We start from the raw sequence: 19,866 nt of genomic DNA, 5'->3' as shown, positions 1-19,866 counted from the left end.
TGGGGAATAGGAGTCGGGAGGTCCCCCCGGACTGGGCACTGGGGAGGCTGGCTGCTATCAAGAACACCTGAACGAACATGATCTGCACATATAGGAGTCAACTTATCCAAGCTGCAAAGCCAGGCTTTCTGGAGAAGCATCCCAGGCACAAACAGGGCACATTTAAACACAGGAAAACAACTATCAAATTTCTCTTTTTGGCTTACAAATAAAAGGAGTGCTCCATTTCGGTTCCTTTAGCTTGCGCTTTACACTAAATTAAGTAAATATCATTATTTTACATCAGTAAGCAAAGTGCACATGTGCAAAATTAATCAAATGAATACACACCTACAAATACATATGCACACAAAATATTACTGTTTCAGATATTTCTACCTTTCTCGTCATCATTTCTCGGAAACAAAATGTCTTGCACCACAAATTCCCAAACAAATCAGTGACAAAACACCAATAAATGGAGATACTAACTAATAGCAATGGGGGCAGAACGGCATTTCCACAGAAAGGTTTTTCCTCTGAGCCTTTTCACACTCAGGACTAAGTTTCAGAGACACACTGCTACAAGTTACCAGGAAAAAAATCTCAGATGTCTGCACCGCGTACAGTCTGTTTTAAAAGGTAACTTATAATTTTATTTTTAAAATTAGTAGAATGTGAAGCTGAAGTAGTTTTGGAAAAAAGCAAATTGGAACCGGGGGGGGGAACTTATCTCCTCCAAAAGAACAAAAAAAAAAACCTACCAGATTATCTGTCACAAAGCTTTATTCCAATCATTTTCTTCACTGTTAGCTTAATTATACACTCTGACTGTCCTATAATTATGTAGCTTGGGAAGCTGCCAATTATTTCCTGTGGAAAATTTTAAAAGTTCTTGCAAAGATTCACCACTACTTCCGTCAGTGCCTTCCATATACGATGTCACCACCTTTGCAAAGCAAAGCCTATGACGATGGCAATTCATTATTAAAGTGCAACGTGAAAAAAAAAAACCACAGTGCCTATCAGTCACTGATAGAACCAGACAATTCATTAAAAAAAATAAATAAAAAAAGAGAAAGAAAAGCACTGAAAGAAAGGCCCCACCTCGAGGGCTGTGTCCAGTTTGGGGCCCCTTCCCACAAAAAAAGACCTTGAGGGGCTGGAGCGGGTCCAGAGAAGGGCAAGGGAGCTGGTGAGGGGTCTGGAGCACAAGTCTTGTGAGGAGAGGCTGAGGGAGCTGGGGGTGTTGAGCCTGGAGAAAAGGAGGCTGAGGGGAGACCTTCTGGCTCTCTCCAACTCCCTGAAAGGAGGGTGTAGCCAGGGGGGGGTCGGTCTCTGCTCCCAAGGAACAGGCAGTGGGACAAGAGGAAATGGCCTCAAGTTGTGCCAGGGGAGGTTCAGATTGGAGATTAGGAAAAAATTTTATATAGAAAGGGTTCTACAGCCTTGGACTGGGCTGCCCAGGGCAGTGGTTGAGGCCCCATCCCTGGAGATTTTCAAGATTAGGTTGACCTAGTGCTTAGAGACATGGTTTAGTGATGGTTTTGATCAGAGTGAGGTTGATGGTTGGACTCAATGATCTTAAAGGTCCCTTCCAACCCAGACAATTCTATGATTCTATGCCAATTTGGACCACCACAGATGAGTGAGCTACCATGCCAGCAATGCTAAGGTAAGCACTAAGTAGAACTACTCAGGAAAGTTGGGTAGGCTAACACGCTCCCAAGGTACACTGACAGCTCCCAAAGTAGCTCTGAGTAAGTAACTTCATCTGTGCATGCCTCAGGAGGGCATTTTTATCCTATGTCTGTTTTTCCTCAGGTGGGAAATACATGAGACACCCAGACACTCTCCTAACAGGAACCATACAAGAATAATAGCAGGGGTCTCAAAATAATAGCAAACATTGGCAGTAAAGCAACAGCAAAATACTGCATTACAGAAACAGAGCTGAGCCAGCAACAAAGTCCTTTCTAAAGAGTGGCTAATTACATGCTACACTGAACCCAATTTTTAAGACAGCATTTGCAACATGAAAATGAAAAATAAGAAAAAATTAAGAGATGTCAAAGAAAGCTCTCTTTCAAGAGAATTTCTGTCCTCTTTAAATTCTTTCAGACTTCAAAATACAACTGCCTCATTTCGGAGCACTGGCTACCCCTATCCATACCCCTACCCATATTCTCTAAACTGAGAATTTTTAAAAGAAGCCTATGAAGTAACACAGCCCATGAAGCAACACCACCCAGATCTCACCAGATTTTAGTAACAAACAGTAACCAATTCTCTTTTTATAAACAAAAACCCAATTCAGCATAGTTTATCCAGAAAACACATTCATTGCCCAGTATGTGAAATAGCCCTTAATTTCAGGGGTTTTTAGGGGAAGACAATTATCACTGTATTGAATGTTACCACAGTTTCTTTTAACAGTTATTGCCAGGTTGGGACTGGAGAGAAAGATATATTTAAAGACCAGATTTTACAATCTTGCGGCCTCCTATTATGTCCATGGATTGTCCTGGTCTGGGTACCAGCAGCCTCTCTGCAAACCTACTAGAGCTTTGACACTAATCTACTTTGAGCAAAAACTAGATGATCGGGCATATTAAAAGTTCACTCTTCTCTTTTTATTAGAAATGTTTGGCATGTCTCCTGCCTCCTTGTTACACACAACCTTCTTTAAACAAGTTTTTCCTGGGGAGTTAAACTGTCTCTACTATTTCAAGACACTGACTTTCCAGACTCTCCTCCACTCCCGTCTGTGCTCACTAGGTTTATGCTTGGCAAATATTGGATTTCAATAAAGGTCAGGAAAAGTTGTTCTGTTCAGAGGCAGGTATTATCCAGCTGTATGTCTCTTCTTGTAAGGGTGCAACACATAACTTGCTTCAACTACCCTTGAGATAACAAACACGGGAAGCGGAGTGGGCAGGAAGGGGTTGTGCAAGTGAATCATGATGCTTTTTACCTGTTTTTCTCCAAGCACTACCTCACTTAGAGCAGTAGCGTTAGCAGGAACATCTTAACTCTCAGGACACTGCCAACTCAGTCACTTACCAAGGCATTTGCTCCTCAAAGCCCCCTTCCCTGACAGTTTTTGATAGACTTTGAGCAGGGCAGAGAATTCTGCACAATTACTCATTTCTAAGCTTATGGACATCCATGGTGCATCTGGAAAAGGCACAAGCTCATCTCCCTTCTCTTCGGAGGCCTAAGCAAAAAGTAATACTTGCAAAAAAAGTGATATCTATAATATTTGACTCGGCAATGACAGCCTAGACAGCTGTAGAGCTTTCTCACAAAGCTTCATCAGACTTAGGTCGCATTTTAGGGTTATGTGCTTTGCCTTCCTAGAGTTTGTTGTTAATGACATCAGGATGCTGAACCTCCTCTTCAGAATCAACTGTAAAGAGGACTTAATCACTGTGGATGGGCAGCTGCACAGATCTCAAAGACGAGAAGAAGTCTTACCCGTATATAAGCGTCCTGGTGATGTTTAGCAAAGTACAGCATATTGTCGAGGGCGAGCATTCCTGGAGGGGTCTGTGTAAAATCCATTGCTGGGTTTACATGATTCTGTAAAAAGATAACAAGATCACTCAATTAGCATCTTTGCAAAAGCCATCAGCTCCCTAGTGATGTGCACCGTGTTAGCATGCCATGCCAAAGAAAGTCCAGCGACACAGCTCTTCTGGCTGAGCAGAAAGCTCTTAACAAGGAAACGGTCCGTGTCTCAAAGAACTTTGAAGCCAAATGCAAACACTACCAGGTTGGGGTGTCAGTCATCGACTACAGAATGGAGCTCCCCCAAGGCTGGATGCTTTAGAAGCAGAGACCTCTAAGACTTTCATGGCAGATAGACTCCTTGGTGGTACTACAGACTGAAAGAGCGAGTGTAGGGTCCTGCAGCTGGGGAGGAAGAACCCCAGACACCAGTAGAGGTTAGGGATGGACCTGCTGGAAAGCACTTCGGAGAAGGGTCTGGGGGTCCTGGTGGAGTGTAAACTATCCATGAGCCAGCGATGTACCCTTGTGGCCAAGAGCCCAATGGGATCCTGGGCTGTGTAGGGAAGAGTGTGGCCAGGAGGTGGAGGGAGGTCATTCTCCCCCTCTGCTCTGCACTGGGGAGGCCACAACTGGAATCCTGCCTCCAGTGCTGGGCTCCCCAGTTCCAGAGAGACAGGGAACTGCTGGAGAGAGTCCAGCGTAGGGCAACAGAGATGATGGAGGGATTGGAGCATCTCCCTGCTGAGGAAAGGCTGAGAGAGCTGGGGCTCTTGAGCCTGGAGAAGAGAAGGCTGAGGGGAGACCTTATTCATGCTTCCAAGGATCTAAAGGGTGGGTGGAAGGAGGATGGAGCCGGACTCTTTTCAGGAGTTCCCAGGGACAGGACGAGGGGCAACGGGCACAAGCTGGACCATGGGAAGTTCCACTCCAATGTGAGGAAGAACTTGTTTGGGGTGAGGGTGGCAGAGCCCTGGCAGAGGCTGCCCAGGGAGGGTGTGGAGTCCCCTTCTCTGGAGATCTTCAAGCCCCACCTGGATGCTCCTGAGTGATGTGCTCTGGGCAGCCCTGCTTTGGCAGGGGAGTTGGACTGGATGGTCTCTAGAGGTCCCTTCCAGCTCTGACAATTCCATGATTCCATGAAAGTATGATTTATGTGAAAATGCAGATATATATATATGCATACAGCCACCAAAACACCTATTAATATAATGGCTATGGAACAATTTCAAATAAACCATGAAAAAGAGAAATAAACCCTACTAGATTCAAAAACTACATAAAGTCTGTTGGATCTTGTGTACGAAGGGCCTCAGACAAAAGCGTATGAAATTAAACAGATTCACCTTGTGGAACTCAGGTAAATTTTTAGTTATGTTCTGAATCTCTGAATTTCAACTATGGAATTAATGAATGAACGTACCAAATACAACCATAACTCACCAGCTTCCACACGCACCTACGCATTTAAAATGTTCAGTTTCACATGCTACATGAAAAACTACATTTTGCTCGAATTATTAATCCAGTACATCTTTTGATTGGATAGAATTAAACGTACATTTGAATAAGTTTCATGTAGTTCACGGTTTAGATACGAACATTTGCCTGGCTACAGACAGGCTTGGAAACACCACAGAAACTGCTCAGAAAAACAAAGACCCAAAAGTATGTCTCCATCAAAAACCTGCCTATCGTCTGCGGCATCCTTTTATCAGTATCACCTTTGTAATGTCTCCGGCTCCACTCATCATCCTGACACAGAAAGATTTCCCTAGTTGCTTTGCAATGGCATTTCTATTCTGCAAGACCCAGCTGACAGCGACTTTAAAAGTGCATTTACTAGCATAAAACTAACTGGCAAAGATCAGCACAGATTTCTTCTTCCATCAGCCTGCTTCTTGCTGCGTGCTCAGGGTCTGATCCACCCACCTCACTGACAAAAGCGTCAGTTTTACTACTTTTCCTCCTCTTGAGTCTGTCAGGCCATAAAGTTGTAGAAATGTGAGATTCCACTCTCTTGCCTGTCTTACCTTTCGACATATGATAGGTTGGGTTTAGCCAGCGATTAATTCAGAGTCACATGAAAGATTAGACATACTAGAAAGCGAAAATTATATATTAAGATGGCCGTTGCAACTTTAAAAGCAGACAAAGATTTTGGGTTGAAGATGGAATGAACAACCTGCTCATTTTACATCTCCAGCTTAGAACTGCTATACAGGCAAAACAATCACAGCCCTGTCATTTTGCAACAGGGAATCAAGAGATGTCTGTAATCCTAGATTTTATATGGAAATATCTATGCAGTATGTATTTCAGAAGGATAGGAGGCTAGGGCAGGAAAGCAAAGGCTTACTGAGTTGTTTTTTCCAAAAATTCATCTTGTTTAAACTTTTTTTTTTAAACTTTCATCTGTTCGCTTGAATGATGAACAAAAACCCTCCATGGCTTTCCCCAACTCAACCTTCCATTTTCCACATGTGACCTATGCATCAGTCAGAACGTTTAAGATCATACAAGACTGCTTCACGCACATCACGAGCCCAACAGACTTCAGCTTCTGGGAAGAGAAAGCTTCCCTTCCCACAATTTTCAAGCATTCCAGAAAGTGCATTTCAAGAGGGGCTGTGTCTGGCAGTCACACCGATGCCCCCGGCCCCAAACCCAGCATGAATACCTTAGCAGGGTCTTCTATACATTTGAAACCACCTTAAAATAGTAAGCTATCAACAAGGAACCATACATCACCAGTTTTACAATGCCTTTTGCAAGCAGAACATCAGCACAGGGCTGCATAAAGAATCACAGAATGGTTAGAGTTGGAAGGGACCTTCAAGATCATCCAGTTCCAACCCCCTGCCCTGGGGGGGGGGCAGACCAGGTTGCTCAAAGACCAGACCTCCCACCAGACCAGGTTGCTCAAAGCCCCATCCAGCCTGGCCTTGAACCCCTCCAGGGATGGGGCAGCCACAGCTTCTCTGGGCAACCTGGGCCAGGCTCTCACCACCCTCACGGGAAAGAATTTCTTTCTGGTATCTCATCTAAATCTCCCCTCTTTCAGTTTAAAACCATTACCCCTCATCCTATGGCTCCACTCCCTGACAAAGAGTCCCTCCCCAGCTCTCCTGTAGCCCCTTCAGGTACTGGAAGGCCAATATAAGGTCTCCCCGGAGCCTTCTCTTCTCCAGGCTGAACAACTCCAGCTCTCCCAGCCTGTCCTCACAGCAGAGGTACTCCAGCCCTCTGAGCATTTTCTCCACATTCGCACACTACAGCACAGGATACTTGGAGAAACACCTGGCAAGCTGAGGGAGGATCAAGAGCCATCTACCTTTTCCCAGCTATTAAAAGAATAGCGTTTCACTGGTATTTACAAACAACGGGAAAATAAAAGCAGGACACTGAAATTAAAAGGCTTATTTACTGTTGCTTGAATAGTTCTTTCCTTCACCCAATTCTACATCTCAAATTATGTAGAAACATCAACAAAAAATCAGAGAGGGCAAGAGAAATCTCACCACATTTAGTAAGGATGACTCATTTTGTCTCTTACCGTCATTACTATGTTCAATTATGTCCTGGGTCTGGCGGGGATGGGGTTAATTCTCCCCAGGACCTAGGAGGGACACAAGTACTCCATCCCATGTGAGCCATGCCCAAGGGGGAGCCGGAGCTGCCGGGGAAGGGGGGGAGGACAGGAAGTTGGGGGGGAGGAGGCAGTGACCCCCGGGGGAGGAGAGCGGTTTGGGGCATCCAGGGATCGGTCAGCGAGCGACAGTATCGTGATTGCGGTTGTATATCCCTCTGTTATTGTTGTTATTTCTTGCTCTTTGTCCTGTTCTGTTAAAATTGCCTTTGTCTCAACCCACGAGTTTTGCCTTTTTCTTGCGATTTTCCCCTCCCGGCCGCGTGGCCGTGGGGGCTCTGTTCTGCGCGAGCGGCCGCACATGGTCCTTTGTCGCCGTCTGAGGCCAAACCACGACAAATTAGAAAAGCCATCTCTCCATCACGTCACTTTTTCACCAAGTCGTTTCAGCAGGTGGTTTATCTGCTCACACCACACACAACGGGTGTCCCTGGGTCCCTGCGGTACCGCAGCCAGGCTCAGGCACTCGGTACAGCCAGGGCCCTGCACGGCCGCATCTTTGTGGGGGAGCGCGGTCCGAGTCCCCACATTTTTTTTCGTCATGAATTAAAGAATAAGGCCAGGAATGGCTTGAAGGTTTGCTTACCTAAGTATGACTTAGCAAATGTAGCCTGACTGACCACAAAGAGGGGCCTGCAACCCCTGCAGAGCTACGATAAGTAACAAGACAGGAAGGCTGGCATGTAGGCAACAACAATCATGAGGCCAGCACAATGTTATCTTATCTCTGACAAATGGAGAATTCCAAGAAGGAGGTAGCGTATGGTAATGAATTACTGGAAACTAATGAATATGTTAAAACTCCTTACATGAATATGTATGTATGTATGCATATATGTTGTCAAACTGACTCCGTCTGGCACGCACATTTGGAGGAGCGATCCCCTGTGCGTCCAGCGCTGCAATAAAGAATACCTGCTTAATAGTCATCCCGGCTATTGAGTCCTGATTTCGTCTTTCACGGCATCAGTCACAGGGGCTTTGGGGCGTTTGGTTGCCATTTCCTCTCTTGAGCTTCTCAAGAGAGAACCTCTCATTTCCTCACATTCACCCTCAGAGTCTCCCTCCCTCTTTGTCCTGCGCACAAGTCCCCCTCCCTTCCCCTCAGCCGCTCTCCGCGCGCTCTCCCCAACACCTGAGGGGCCGCTTCCCTCACGCTCTACGCGCGTGCGCCCCCGCGCGCTGATAGATACACCCCGCCCTTCCCCTCGCGCGCCCGGAGCCTCTTAAATCGGAGCCTCTTAAATCTGCCGCGGCTCGCCCGGCCCGGCCCCGCCCCCAGCTACGTCAGCCCCTCGGCTCCCTCGCGAGATTCCCGAGCGCTTTCGGGTCTCCCCGCTCTCCCTTCGGGTTCCCGTCGCCGGGAAGTACAACCGTGTTATTTCTCTCTCCACCGCAGATTTGGCATCGCTGCTCTGTGCAGCGACGGAAATCAGTCGCCAAACGGTGCTAGTTTGCTCTGAAAGCTGCTTGCAGGAGACGCCAGACCCAAGCAAAACAGCTGTTTTACACAGAAGAGCAAAATTTTGTCTTCCTGACCCCAGAAAGGCTTTCCTGTACGCCCCGTCGCTGTGGGTTTGCAGGACAAAAGCTCCAGAAGCGCCAAGGGACGAATGAGGGCTGTGAAAGAACTGAGGAGAACTTCAGAACTGAAGAGCCCGATTTAAATGGTGTCAATATAAAATGAACCCCCTTAAAACCAGTCACATTTTTTTTTTTTGTACAGAAAAAGGAACAATCTGTCTACAAGGATAGTGCCAAGGACAGTAATCGCTTCCTCCCATCTCCAGTTACTCGCACTTATTCATCTTCTTTTAAATCTGCACCCCAGCTCCGTGGGTTAGGAAGGAAAGCAATCACCTGGTTCTCAAACACCTTCTATGAAAACATTTCCTGGGTCAAACGAAGAAATCACAGCTGCACTTAGGTGGATGTATGTCCACAAGAACTCAGGACCAGCAGAGTGGGGTCTTTTTAAGTGATATTCACAGTGAATTATGAACCGATCAACTAATGTTGGGAGTTACCAATGAGCACACAACCTCACCATTTACCCCTTCTCTAAATAATCCTGAAATCTTACACGTAAAATGTGCCCATCTGTTCATTTATACACGCATCACAAATACGATAAAATGCTACATTTAAAAAAAAAATAAACATTTGTGAAGAGGTAGTCAGCTAAAATTCTTAATGAGGAAGTAATTTTGTCTTTTTATTTAACAGCACTGCGTTCAAAGAGAGATGATGACGCACACAACTTCCACCATCCAATTTAATGAGATATAACTGTGACTCGGGAATTTTCAACCTCTATGTAGTCAATGAAAGCAAGAACTAACAAACAGATTTGTTTTCCTCTTGATAACTCTTTAAATATGCAAATGTGCATATTTTTTCTTCCAAAGCCAATTTTGTAATTTTCCAACAGAAACTCTTATGATAAAATGAAAATGTATCTGGAGAATCCCTGAATTTAGAAAAATAATAATAATAAAGACACTGTCTACCTCAAGTCAGAAGTATCCAAAGCTCAGCAACTGCTGGATCTTTGAAAGAATATGCAGAAAACCTTTTAAGATAGACTCATAGAATTGTCCATGTTGGAAGGGACCTTTAAGATCCTCCAGTCCAACCATCAACCCAACTCTGATACTTTCAGTGCAAGCAATTTAAATCACATCCCCACTACATCTAAAGAACTCTGCTAGCTTTCCACTGGATTTAGTTTTCATAAAGACCTACAAATTATGTTTGTATACAATGATGGTAGTTTTTTCTTCAATGAAGGTATTTTTCTAGCTTTCCCCAGCTTCGTGTTTCAGCAAATATTTGATCATTTCTACCTCTTTAACCTGATTATTTTTTTTTAATGACACCTTTGCAGTACGTATCAGTAGACTGCAAATGTCATCCTCCAATAACAAAATGCACTCCAACCCACATCACACGCTGAGCAACAGCCTTTCTGGATCAAGTTTGACTTCATCAATATAAAACTAACCTCAACAGCAAAGAAATCACAGGCACAACCTGCACATAATTCGCCTTTTAGAAGATTTAAAAAATGACACACTCACTAGATTAATTCACTGAGCTACCATGTAATCTAATGTAAAGCACCCCAGAGCTCTACAGAAGTTGTCACTAGAAATCTGTCCCCATCACGAATGGATGCTATGGAGGTCAGAACTGCAAAAAACTCAATGTTATGGTGGTGTAACTGAATCAGCTAAAATCATCAGATAAAACATAACAGGGCATGTCGAAAGACAAACACTGCATGTTTTGAGCCATGAATAAATCACAAGACAAAAAGCTCTTATAGAATTCTTTGTATTTTATACACACCTCTATTACAGCTCTACAGCTACACAGAGCTAATGCTTTGGGTTCCACGACCTTCATTCCTATGGACTGCCAACAGTTTAAAAGCCTAAAAGAATCTAAAATGGGTCCTATAAATAAGAGCGATCACATCTTGTCCAATGCATAACAAGGATGAACCACCTTTCAGGTTTTATTTTAGTCAACAAGGACAGACTAAAGTTGGATACATGTTTAGTACTTCACAGATTTGTCAATGACTTGTTATTGAAGTGATGTTTTCTGGACAAATGAAGTTATCAAGCAGTAACAGGTCAGGTAATCTCTGAGGGATATTTAAAATGAATCAATGGGACACGGTCATTTCAATTACACTTTTTTCAGCATGGGAAATTGCTACCAGATATCTCCTGGTATCCACTAAGTTTACAGAATAACTGAAGAAGCAGTCAAGCATCCCCTCAAAGACTGGGTCAAGAAACTAAAAGCCATACTAGTTTACTACTACTCTGTACTTGAGATTATCAGTTCATTTAACAGCCACATTGAGAGACTGAGAGAGTTGGGGTTGTTCAGCCTGGAGAAGAGAAGGCTCCGGGGAGACCTTATATTGGCCTTCCAGTACCTGAAGGGGCTACAGGAGAGATGGGGAGGGACTCTTGGTCAGGGAGGGGAGCCATAGGAAGAGGGGTAATGGTTTTAAACTGAAAGAGGGGAGATTTAGATGAGATACCAGAAAGAAATTCGTTGGGTGAGGGTGGTGAGAGCCTGGAAGAGGTTGCCCAGAGAAGCTGTGGCTGCCCCATCCCTGGAGGGGTTCAAGGCCAGGCTGGATGGGGCTTGGAGCAACCTGGTCTGGTGGGAGGTGTCCCTGCCCAGGGCAGGGGGTGGGAACTGGATGATCTTGAAGGTCCCTTCCAACTCTAACCATTCTATGATCAGCAGACCCTGCCAGATTTCCTGTCCCACACTTTTGGGCAAAGTCAGTCCGCTTTAGATGAAACTGCTGCTGGACAAGATGTGAGCTAAACCAGATGGCTTTCCCTGCAGGGAATTAGGGACCCTTCCCAGGAGACTTTCTAGAGGCTCAACTGCAAGGGTGTGAGGCAGATATCCCTCAGGCCAGGGCAGCCGGAGAGCAACCAAGAGCTACACCTTCTCAAATAGCTCCAGCTCTTCCAAAACCACGATGGAAGTGTGTTACCCACATCCTGGCCCGCAAGCAACGTTTGCGTTGTTTGAACTACAGCAGTCAAGATGTACAACCAGGATAAACTGGCAAGGAGTATCCCCAACCTAAAAAGAAGCAGTGTTATAAATACAGGCCTTTTTATGACCTGGGAAGGTGGGAGAAGGTGGACTGGTTTAATTTCACCGCCGCCATTGAAGCAGTTTGTCTTTTCTACATCGACAGGATCTAATGCCTGAATCCTCATCTTGCCCAGCAGGATAATTAGCAAGCTAGCGAGAAGACAGTCATGTGAGAAAACAGTGTGAACAGTGCTAGCAGGAACAGCAAGCCAAAAAACATTAATCCATCTAAACTTGACTATTGTAAACAAACACAGATTAAATGTTTGCGGCTAGATGGAACGGCAGACACGGCAGTATCAAAATGTACTGGAGTCATTTTATCTCCGTGAATCCTATTAGCTGTGTTAATTAGTTAGACTTAGCCTTCATAAGCCTAATTTTGGCATGAGAAGTCTTTCTGGAGTTTGGGTGAGCTTAATGGTTGTTGAATAAAGCACGTCATGACTTCCACTCATTATTTAAGCATAATGGCTGCACTGTTCATATATTGGTGTACGAGCAGTAATGGTCCTGACTGCTGGTTCAAAGACTAGTTACTAAGGAGAAATTCAGAGCTCTTCAGCAGGCATTTTGTATAAAAGTTTAGGAAATTATATCAAATGGTCAACAAGTGTACAGAAATATGTATTTTAGCCTACAGCCAAAACCACATGAGTTGCATAGCCTATCAACAGGAAAAAAAGTAATCTCTAGACCTTTTTATTAGAAGTTCAAAACCGAGTTCTGCAAAACTTTGGGCAGCTTGAGTCTCAGTCTTCTAAGCATAAGACTACCAGAAGAGCATCTTTTTGATTGTTTTGGGTACACTCCGGGCAGTTTTCTCTATACTTAATCTTTTTGACATAGCATTTGCCTCTGTAGTTAAGGTGTGCTAATTAAAACATGTTTAAATTGTGGTTTCTCTTAAAGAAAAATCACTTAAACTATAAGCAATCAAATAAAATCAGGGTAAAAATAATCACTAGAATTTTTCCGAGGATGTGTATCTACAGGGAAGCCACATGTGAGGCAGCCCACTTAACTGCTGCAGTTGCCTCTCCCATATATCACCACCAGAAGACTTGAGTGAAACTCTGAATGGGATCCCTCCAGCTGTAACATCTACCAGTTCCAGCAGAGAATGGGACCCTTGCATTCTGCAGTACGCACAGCACAGCCACAGAATAAGATGAGTGGCACTCCATTTGTGCAGTGAATTGTACTTGGAACGTCATTAATGATGAGGTACATGGAACATCATTAATAGTGATGACTGGAGTGGCTGGGGACAACCCTTCATCCTTATGAGGAGCACTGCTTGAGCTTTGCAAGGAACCAAAAGTGCCAAGCATAACCAAAAAGAAGGTTGGGATGGATCCTGCTCTCCTTTTAGATGCTTCTGTAGAAAGGTTTCATGTTCTTCTTTTCAATCAAGGCAGCTAAAATGGCTGTCACGTGCAAAAGGAAGGGGCCAGGCTGTTGTTTAGTTCAACTAAACCAAATCCATTAGCCATGTGAATCTACTGCCTGCCTGGCAGCTGGACACAACAGCGAGGGGCCAGGCTGTTGTTTAGTTCAACTAAAGAGAAGGGAGAAGTCAGCTCTGTGTCTGAGAAAACTCCGCTTCCAAATCCATTAGCCAGGTGAATCTACTGCCTGCTGGACACAAGAGCAGTCAGAACTTAAAACCTGGGAGCCCAGCTGAAATGTCATCTGTGGCTAGGCATAGGGATGCACGGTCCGAGGTTAAAAAAATAAGCCTGGTGCCACTACGGAGCTCTGCAGCTTACACACGGCCACTTCTTCTATTACCCGTGACCTGGTCAAGCTTCCAGCAACCACAGATGACAAGCTGGAAACTAATCTACAGTAAAGGAACTGTCAGCATCTATGATATTTTAACCACCTCCGGACAAACGTCTCCACATACAAAACGAAGAGCTCTCCGGTCAAATCTTCCCCCTGCCTGAGTGCAAACAGCCAAGCTTTGTAGGCGTCAGAGACTGGTTTGGAATAAAGGACGAATCCCTCCTAAAATATTTCAGTCTGAACTTAGAATCATAGAATTGTCCAGGTTGGAAAGCACCTCTAAGATCATCTAGTCCAACCATCAACCAAACTCTGATCAAAACCATCACTAAACCATGTCTCTAAGCACTAGGTCAACCCGGCTTTTCAATCCCTCCAGGGATGGGGCCTCAACCACTGCCCTGGGCAGCCTAGGCCAAGGCTGTTATTAACCCCTTCTGTGGAAACATTTTCCCTAATCTCCAATCTGAACCTCCCCTGGCACAACTTGAGGCCATTTCCTCTTGTCCCATGGCCTGTTCCTTGGGAGGGCCTCACCAGTGCCCAGTCCAGGGGGACCATCACCTCCCGAGTCCTACTCCCCACACTGTTCCTGACACAGGCCAGGATGCTGGTGGCCTTCTTGGCCACCTGGGCACACTGCTGGCTCATCTTCAGCCCACAGGCCACCAACACCCCCAGGTCCTTTTCTGCCAGGCAGCTCCAGCCACTCTGCCCCCAGCCTGGAGCGCTGCAGGGGGTTGGTGGGCCCCAAGGGCAGGACCTGGCACTTGCCTTGGTGAACGTCATCCCATTGGCCTCGGCCCATCCATCCAGCCTGTCCAGATCCCTCTGCAAAGCCTTTCTACTCTCCAGCAGATCAACGCTCCCACCCTACTTGGCATCCTCTGTGAACTGTCCGAGGGTGCACTCGATCTCCTTGTCCAGATCATTGATAAAGATGTTAAAGAGAACTGGCCCCAACACCAAGCCCTGTGGGGCACCACTTGTGACCAGCCACCAACTCTATTCCCCACCACTCTCTGGGCCTGGCCTCCAGCCAGTTTTTAACCCAGTGGAGAGTCCTCCCATCTAAGCCATGGGCAGCCAGTTTCTCCAGGAGGATACTGTGGGAGATATGAGGGGCAACCAAGCTCCTCCCTCACTTGTGCTCAGCAGACATGTACCCACACTTCCTTGCACTGCTCAAAGTGGTTCAGGGGCTCCACAGAAGAGATCTGCAAATCAATACTAACCCTGGTGGCTACCCTCCTCTAACCTATACCAGAGGAGGTATCTCCCACACGTTGACTTGACTATCCCAGCAAATAGAGTTGTCAAGCGTGGAGAGTGGAGTTTGAGCAGGAATTCTGCTAAACCGCAAATCTTAGTGTGCACCGCTTCATCCTACATTTTTTGCGCTTCGTTTTTTGTGCAACAAGCCTATTTTCAACACAGTCCCATGTTTTCCCAACCCAGTCCCACGTTTTCCCAACCAAGCACCAAATCCACAGCACAACATGGGACTCTGGAATGCATCGTTTATGGCAAACGATAACTTAAAACTATGAAATTATGGGGAAAGACTGTGGTAGGTCACACATACCCATGGGCTCCTACAACACCAAGCACAGGATGACTTAGCGGGGGTAAAGCTTGTGTGGCACGTCAGTTTCTGTATTTCTGACTCTCAGGTTTGGAAACAGATTGTTGCTCACATTTGCAGAGCACTTTCTGGGTTAGCAATCAAAAATAAGTTTTTTCTGATTAGATCTTTAGCTACATTTACAAAATCTCATCTTTTACAGATTCGCAGAGACTCTTAAAAACAGGAAAACACTCAGACACGGGAACAAACTACTGTTTCAGAGGGAAAAAATATCTCACCAGTAAGTGCCAGACAGAAAAGAAACTCTGCTTACAGTGTACGGTACAACAAACCATCACATGAAAGCCAAATTAAGCAACTTTCTATTGCCCCCAGAGGTATTGTTTAGCCTCAGCATCAAACATCTGCTGGCCTTCAACTGAGAAATGGGAATTTACAGCCCAGAACAGTTATTTCCACTATTTCTAAGGCTGAAATGCTCCTGTGCTCATGTAAGCGCGCTGTTGAACAACCTCTAGGAACAAACTACATCTGGTATGATGCTCGTGCCCTCTGCTGTCCAATAGTACAAATTAACACCTTTCTTTGAAATGATGTTAATCTGTACTCCAAATAATATCAAGCCATATAAACAGAGTAAATCAAGGATTTCTACCTTCAGGAGAATGTTGAAGAAATCCTGACAGACTTTCATTATTAATGTAAAGAGAAGATCTAAGCATTCACTTCGAAAACATTCTGTGAGACTACCATGTAGAGCTGCATAATGTAAAATAATCTAAAATATTAAACTAATAAAACGAAAACATTCCTCTTTTTTTCAACAAGTGAAAAGGGGACTTTTTTTTTCTAAATAGGAAATAAAATTTAAAAAAATCTCATTTTCAGACTGAATTATCTCCATATAGATTCAGGAAATTTAACTGTAAAATTAACAACTGGACTCCTCCAAATGACAACACAGACCAGTAAAACCTTTAGGCACATCTTTGTATCACGATCAGTTAATTTCTATTTCCTTCCTCTTCCATTCTGATTTTCTTTTCTTGTACTTCACATATTTTGATCACCTATCTATCAGAGGTTTCAGGACTGCTGGATGCTCTGCCAGAAATCTGGCAAGTAGCAACAGTTCCCAGAAACACCAGGGAAGCAAGATGTCTAAAGTAAATGGGAACGTGAGAAAGATGTCTAAATGACAAGTCAAACTGGTCGTGTCACCTGCCGTTCGGGTTGTCTGACACTCTCCAGTTTTAGACTTTCTCTTGCTTCTGATACTTTACAACTATTCTAAGTGTCAGGACAGAATGCTTAGCATCTCCTTTTATCTGATCGTTTTTAGGAATGTTTTTCACAATTGTTTTGTCAAGAAACTGCAGGCCACTCATGCTAACCAAGAAAAACTTCCAGTTTTGATACCACAACAAGTCTTGTCCTGTCTTGAAATTCTTCTGGAACGCAGTCTACATTTGACCAAATTTTAAAAACTCAGGATGAACTGAATTTAACAAGTTTCTTTGGAGCACACACAGTTTTTTCTGAAGACACTGCCTGTCCTGAGCATTCCTGTGCTGTGTTCCCTTTTGGGCCCCTTCTCACAAATAAAGACCTTGAGGGGCTGGAGCGGGTCCAGAGAAGGGCAAGGGAGCTGGTGAGGGGTGTGGAGCACAAGTCTTGTGAGGAGAGGCTGAGGGAGCTGGGGGTGTTGAGCCTGGAGAAAAGGAGGCTGAGGGGAGACCTTCTGGCTCTCTCCAACTCCCTGAAAGGAGGGTGTAGCCAGGGGGGGTCGGTCTCTTCTCCCAAGGAACAGGCCATGGGACAAGAGGAAATGGCCTCAAGTTGTGCCAGGGGAGGTTCAGATTGGAGATTAGGAGAAATGTTTCCATGCACATGCATGTAATTAAATGCGACAAAGAGGGAAGGGAACTAATTAGGGCTATAAAGATTTAAACCTCAGAGGTAGACATGGTGCTTGGGGACGTGGTTTAACAGTAGCTTTGGCAGTGTCAGGTTAATGTTTGGACAAGATCATCTTAAAGGTCCCTTCCAATCTAGATGATTCTATGGTTCTGTGACTTATTTCTGCCTTTTCCTAAAAACATTCAATTTTGCTGCTCTTCTAGTACAAGGTGGTACCGCACTTATGATGCAGTCAATATTAATGAAATACAAAGGATTTCAAACACTGACATCAGTCTAGATGTTCTCACTGGTTTAAGATCCATGTTACATGAGGTCCTGGTTGTCATTCCCAGTGACTAGATATTGTCCATGTGATATCCCTGTACACAGCAATAGGATTATACGGATAAATGTTACTCTCTGAAAACAGGAATGACAGAAATTGTCCTCAAATTCTGTTTTGTCCGAAAAACACTTACTTGGAAGTACAAGAAAGCAAATACAAGTATATGAATCTTTATGTCTTTTAATTAAAAGGTGACGAAATAGCACATGTAACAGTCACTATACAACTGCAACTCTCACAACTCCTAGAAATAAATAGTTATGGTTAGCCTTCACCTTCCAAAACTTACCCTGAGCAAGAGTTTGTTTCTAAAACACCTGCTGAAAAAATTCAGCTTCAAAACTGAATGACAGAATGAAGCTTGCGGGGAGGTAGGACTAGATGACCTTTGGAGGTGGGACTAGATGACCTTTGGAGGTCCCTTCCGGCCTGGGCAATTCTCTGATTCTATGCTAAGCTTGCAAACACCGGAGATGGGCAACCTCTAGTGGTCATAAGGGTAGAAATGACAGAAAAGCTAAACACATTCCTTACCCTTTGGAACAACGTTAAAGGGAATCCCGGTGGCAAAGGGCAGACCATGTACTTTTTCTGGTCGTAGCATTTGCGAATTTAGTTCTGTCAAATAAAAGGATGCTCAAATCTACAAGCCCTGTGCTACAACAGAAGGTGAGATGAGGGAATCTCCTTTACGGTGGAGTGCCATTACACATGGTCTCTGCTCTGCTTGCTGCATGGTGCTTAATTATTAGCTATCATTAACTAATGATAAATTATTTTATTTTACAATAGACCGGTGTTACATATAGAAATATACCAACTAAATTGAGGGTCAGGCACTTTTGTCTTGAGGCAAAAGCAGCCTCAGCCACTGCAATTCTGACTAGCTCAGCAAAAGGAAATCTTCTAAAACTAATTATTTTTCCAGCAACAAGTGATTTCGAAAATTTTGAAACAGTAGGTAGAGAAAGAGTGTTGTGGGAGTAGAGGAGGACAGAAAACTACAAATCATTCTCAGTAGTACAGAAAACTTTCTATCATTAAGCCAATGATAAAATTGTCTCAATTTACAATTCTGTTTGGCACAGACAGTTTCATTCTAAAAAAGTTCTTCTGCCCCTGCCAAAGCCAGCAACAGAATGGGAATGTAAGAAAGCATTGCTTTTATTATGGTTGAAAAGTTCCCCCAAAGGATAAACAACGTGACACTTCCCATCGCTGCTGAATGTCACCAACAGGAATAAACATCACAGGCCATGGGACAAGAGGAAATGGCCTCAAGTTGCCCCAGGGGAGGTTCAGATTGGAGATTAGGAGAAATGTTTCCATGGAAAAGGTTATTGCACATTGGACTGGGCTGCCCAGGGCAGTGGTTGAGACACCAAAAGACTCAAAGACTAGGGAAAGAACTGGAGAGAGAAAGGCCAGAGGAGATCAGGAATCAAAAAGTGAAGTGAGATAGCACTGCAAGGAGACTGCAATGGAATACAGAGAAGATGGAGCCTCCAAGCTACCACGGCACAAGGAGTGAGCCCAGAAGATGCCTAAAGACAGAATTAACAAGACACAGCAAGAAGGTTTGGTCCATTAACGTCCGTCAGCAGCCACGTGCCCACCCAGCTGCTCACCCACTCCCTTCCTCAACAGAGAAAGGGGAGAAAAAGGGTGGAAAAACTCATGGGTTGAGATAAGGGACAGGGAGATTGCTTACCAGCTACCATCATGGGCTAACAGACTTCACTTGGAGAAAGTCAATTTAATTAATTGCCAATTAAAGAGACTTGGGTAGTGAAAAAACAAACATCAAACCAGCACCACCACCCCCTTTTCAAAAGCATGAGTTTACTTCTTCATTCCCAAATCCTGGGCAAGGATGAGGACTCAGATGAAGCATGACGTGAAAACGAACTGGGGGGGAAAAGTGGCTTCCATTGAGCATGAGGAAATTATACACACCAGAGATCTACTAGATAGGTTGAACAGCAATTAAAGGCTGGGGTATGTCAGCACTTGCTGCAGTCACCCAAGTTTGCCCCTCTTGCAGGTAATCATTACAAAATATTAATCACATGATAACATTATTGCCCTGATAACCTCCTTCTTCCAGTGCAGAGAAGGGGCTTCCTCTGGGGAATATATCACGATGCAAAGGAGTCACAATCATCATTATTTGTCAGAGGATCACGCTGGGCATTTATTCAGGCAGCTACTGACTTTGTCTTAAGTTATTCTTGGCCACAACAACCTAAGGACTCTCCATTCCATATAGTGAATGACTAAGTTTCACCTGCTCTGGGGGAAACTCTGACACACAGACAGCTCATGCTTGCAAAAAGGAACGTCCTGAAGAAGTGCTTCCCCTTTGCTGGTGGAACAGGGACAACCTAAACCTCAGGCCAAACCTCTCAGTTAAGAAAGCCACAGACTTGGCCTGGTGAGAAATGTCTAGAGACAAGCAGACTT

At 44.5% G+C, this 19,866-nt stretch overlaps 1 protein-coding gene across 7 annotated transcripts in view; it reads right to left on the bottom strand.

Moving 5' to 3' along the window:
* The window catches only part of ELMO1 (engulfment and cell motility 1), a 348,732-nt gene that overhangs the window by 187,835 nt on the left and 141,031 nt on the right, over positions 1–19,866 (bottom strand). For all 7 annotated transcript variants that reach the window (XM_014942223.1, XM_014942255.1, XM_014942230.1 and 4 more), the window contains one exon: positions 3,457–3,561. In XM_014942223.1, coding sequence (XP_014797709.1) covers positions 3,457–3,561 — 105 coding nt within the window. The remainder of the gene's footprint in view (positions 1–3,456; positions 3,562–19,866) is intronic.

This window comes from Calidris pugnax, unplaced genomic scaffold, assembly GCF_001431845.1.
Source record: "Calidris pugnax isolate Ruff unplaced genomic scaffold, ASM143184v1 scaffold23, whole genome shotgun sequence".
Lineage (NCBI taxonomy): Eukaryota > Metazoa > Chordata > Aves > Charadriiformes > Scolopacidae > Calidris > Calidris pugnax.
Note: the sequence above shows the minus strand (reverse complement) of the source record. Positions and strands in the feature narration are given on the sequence as shown.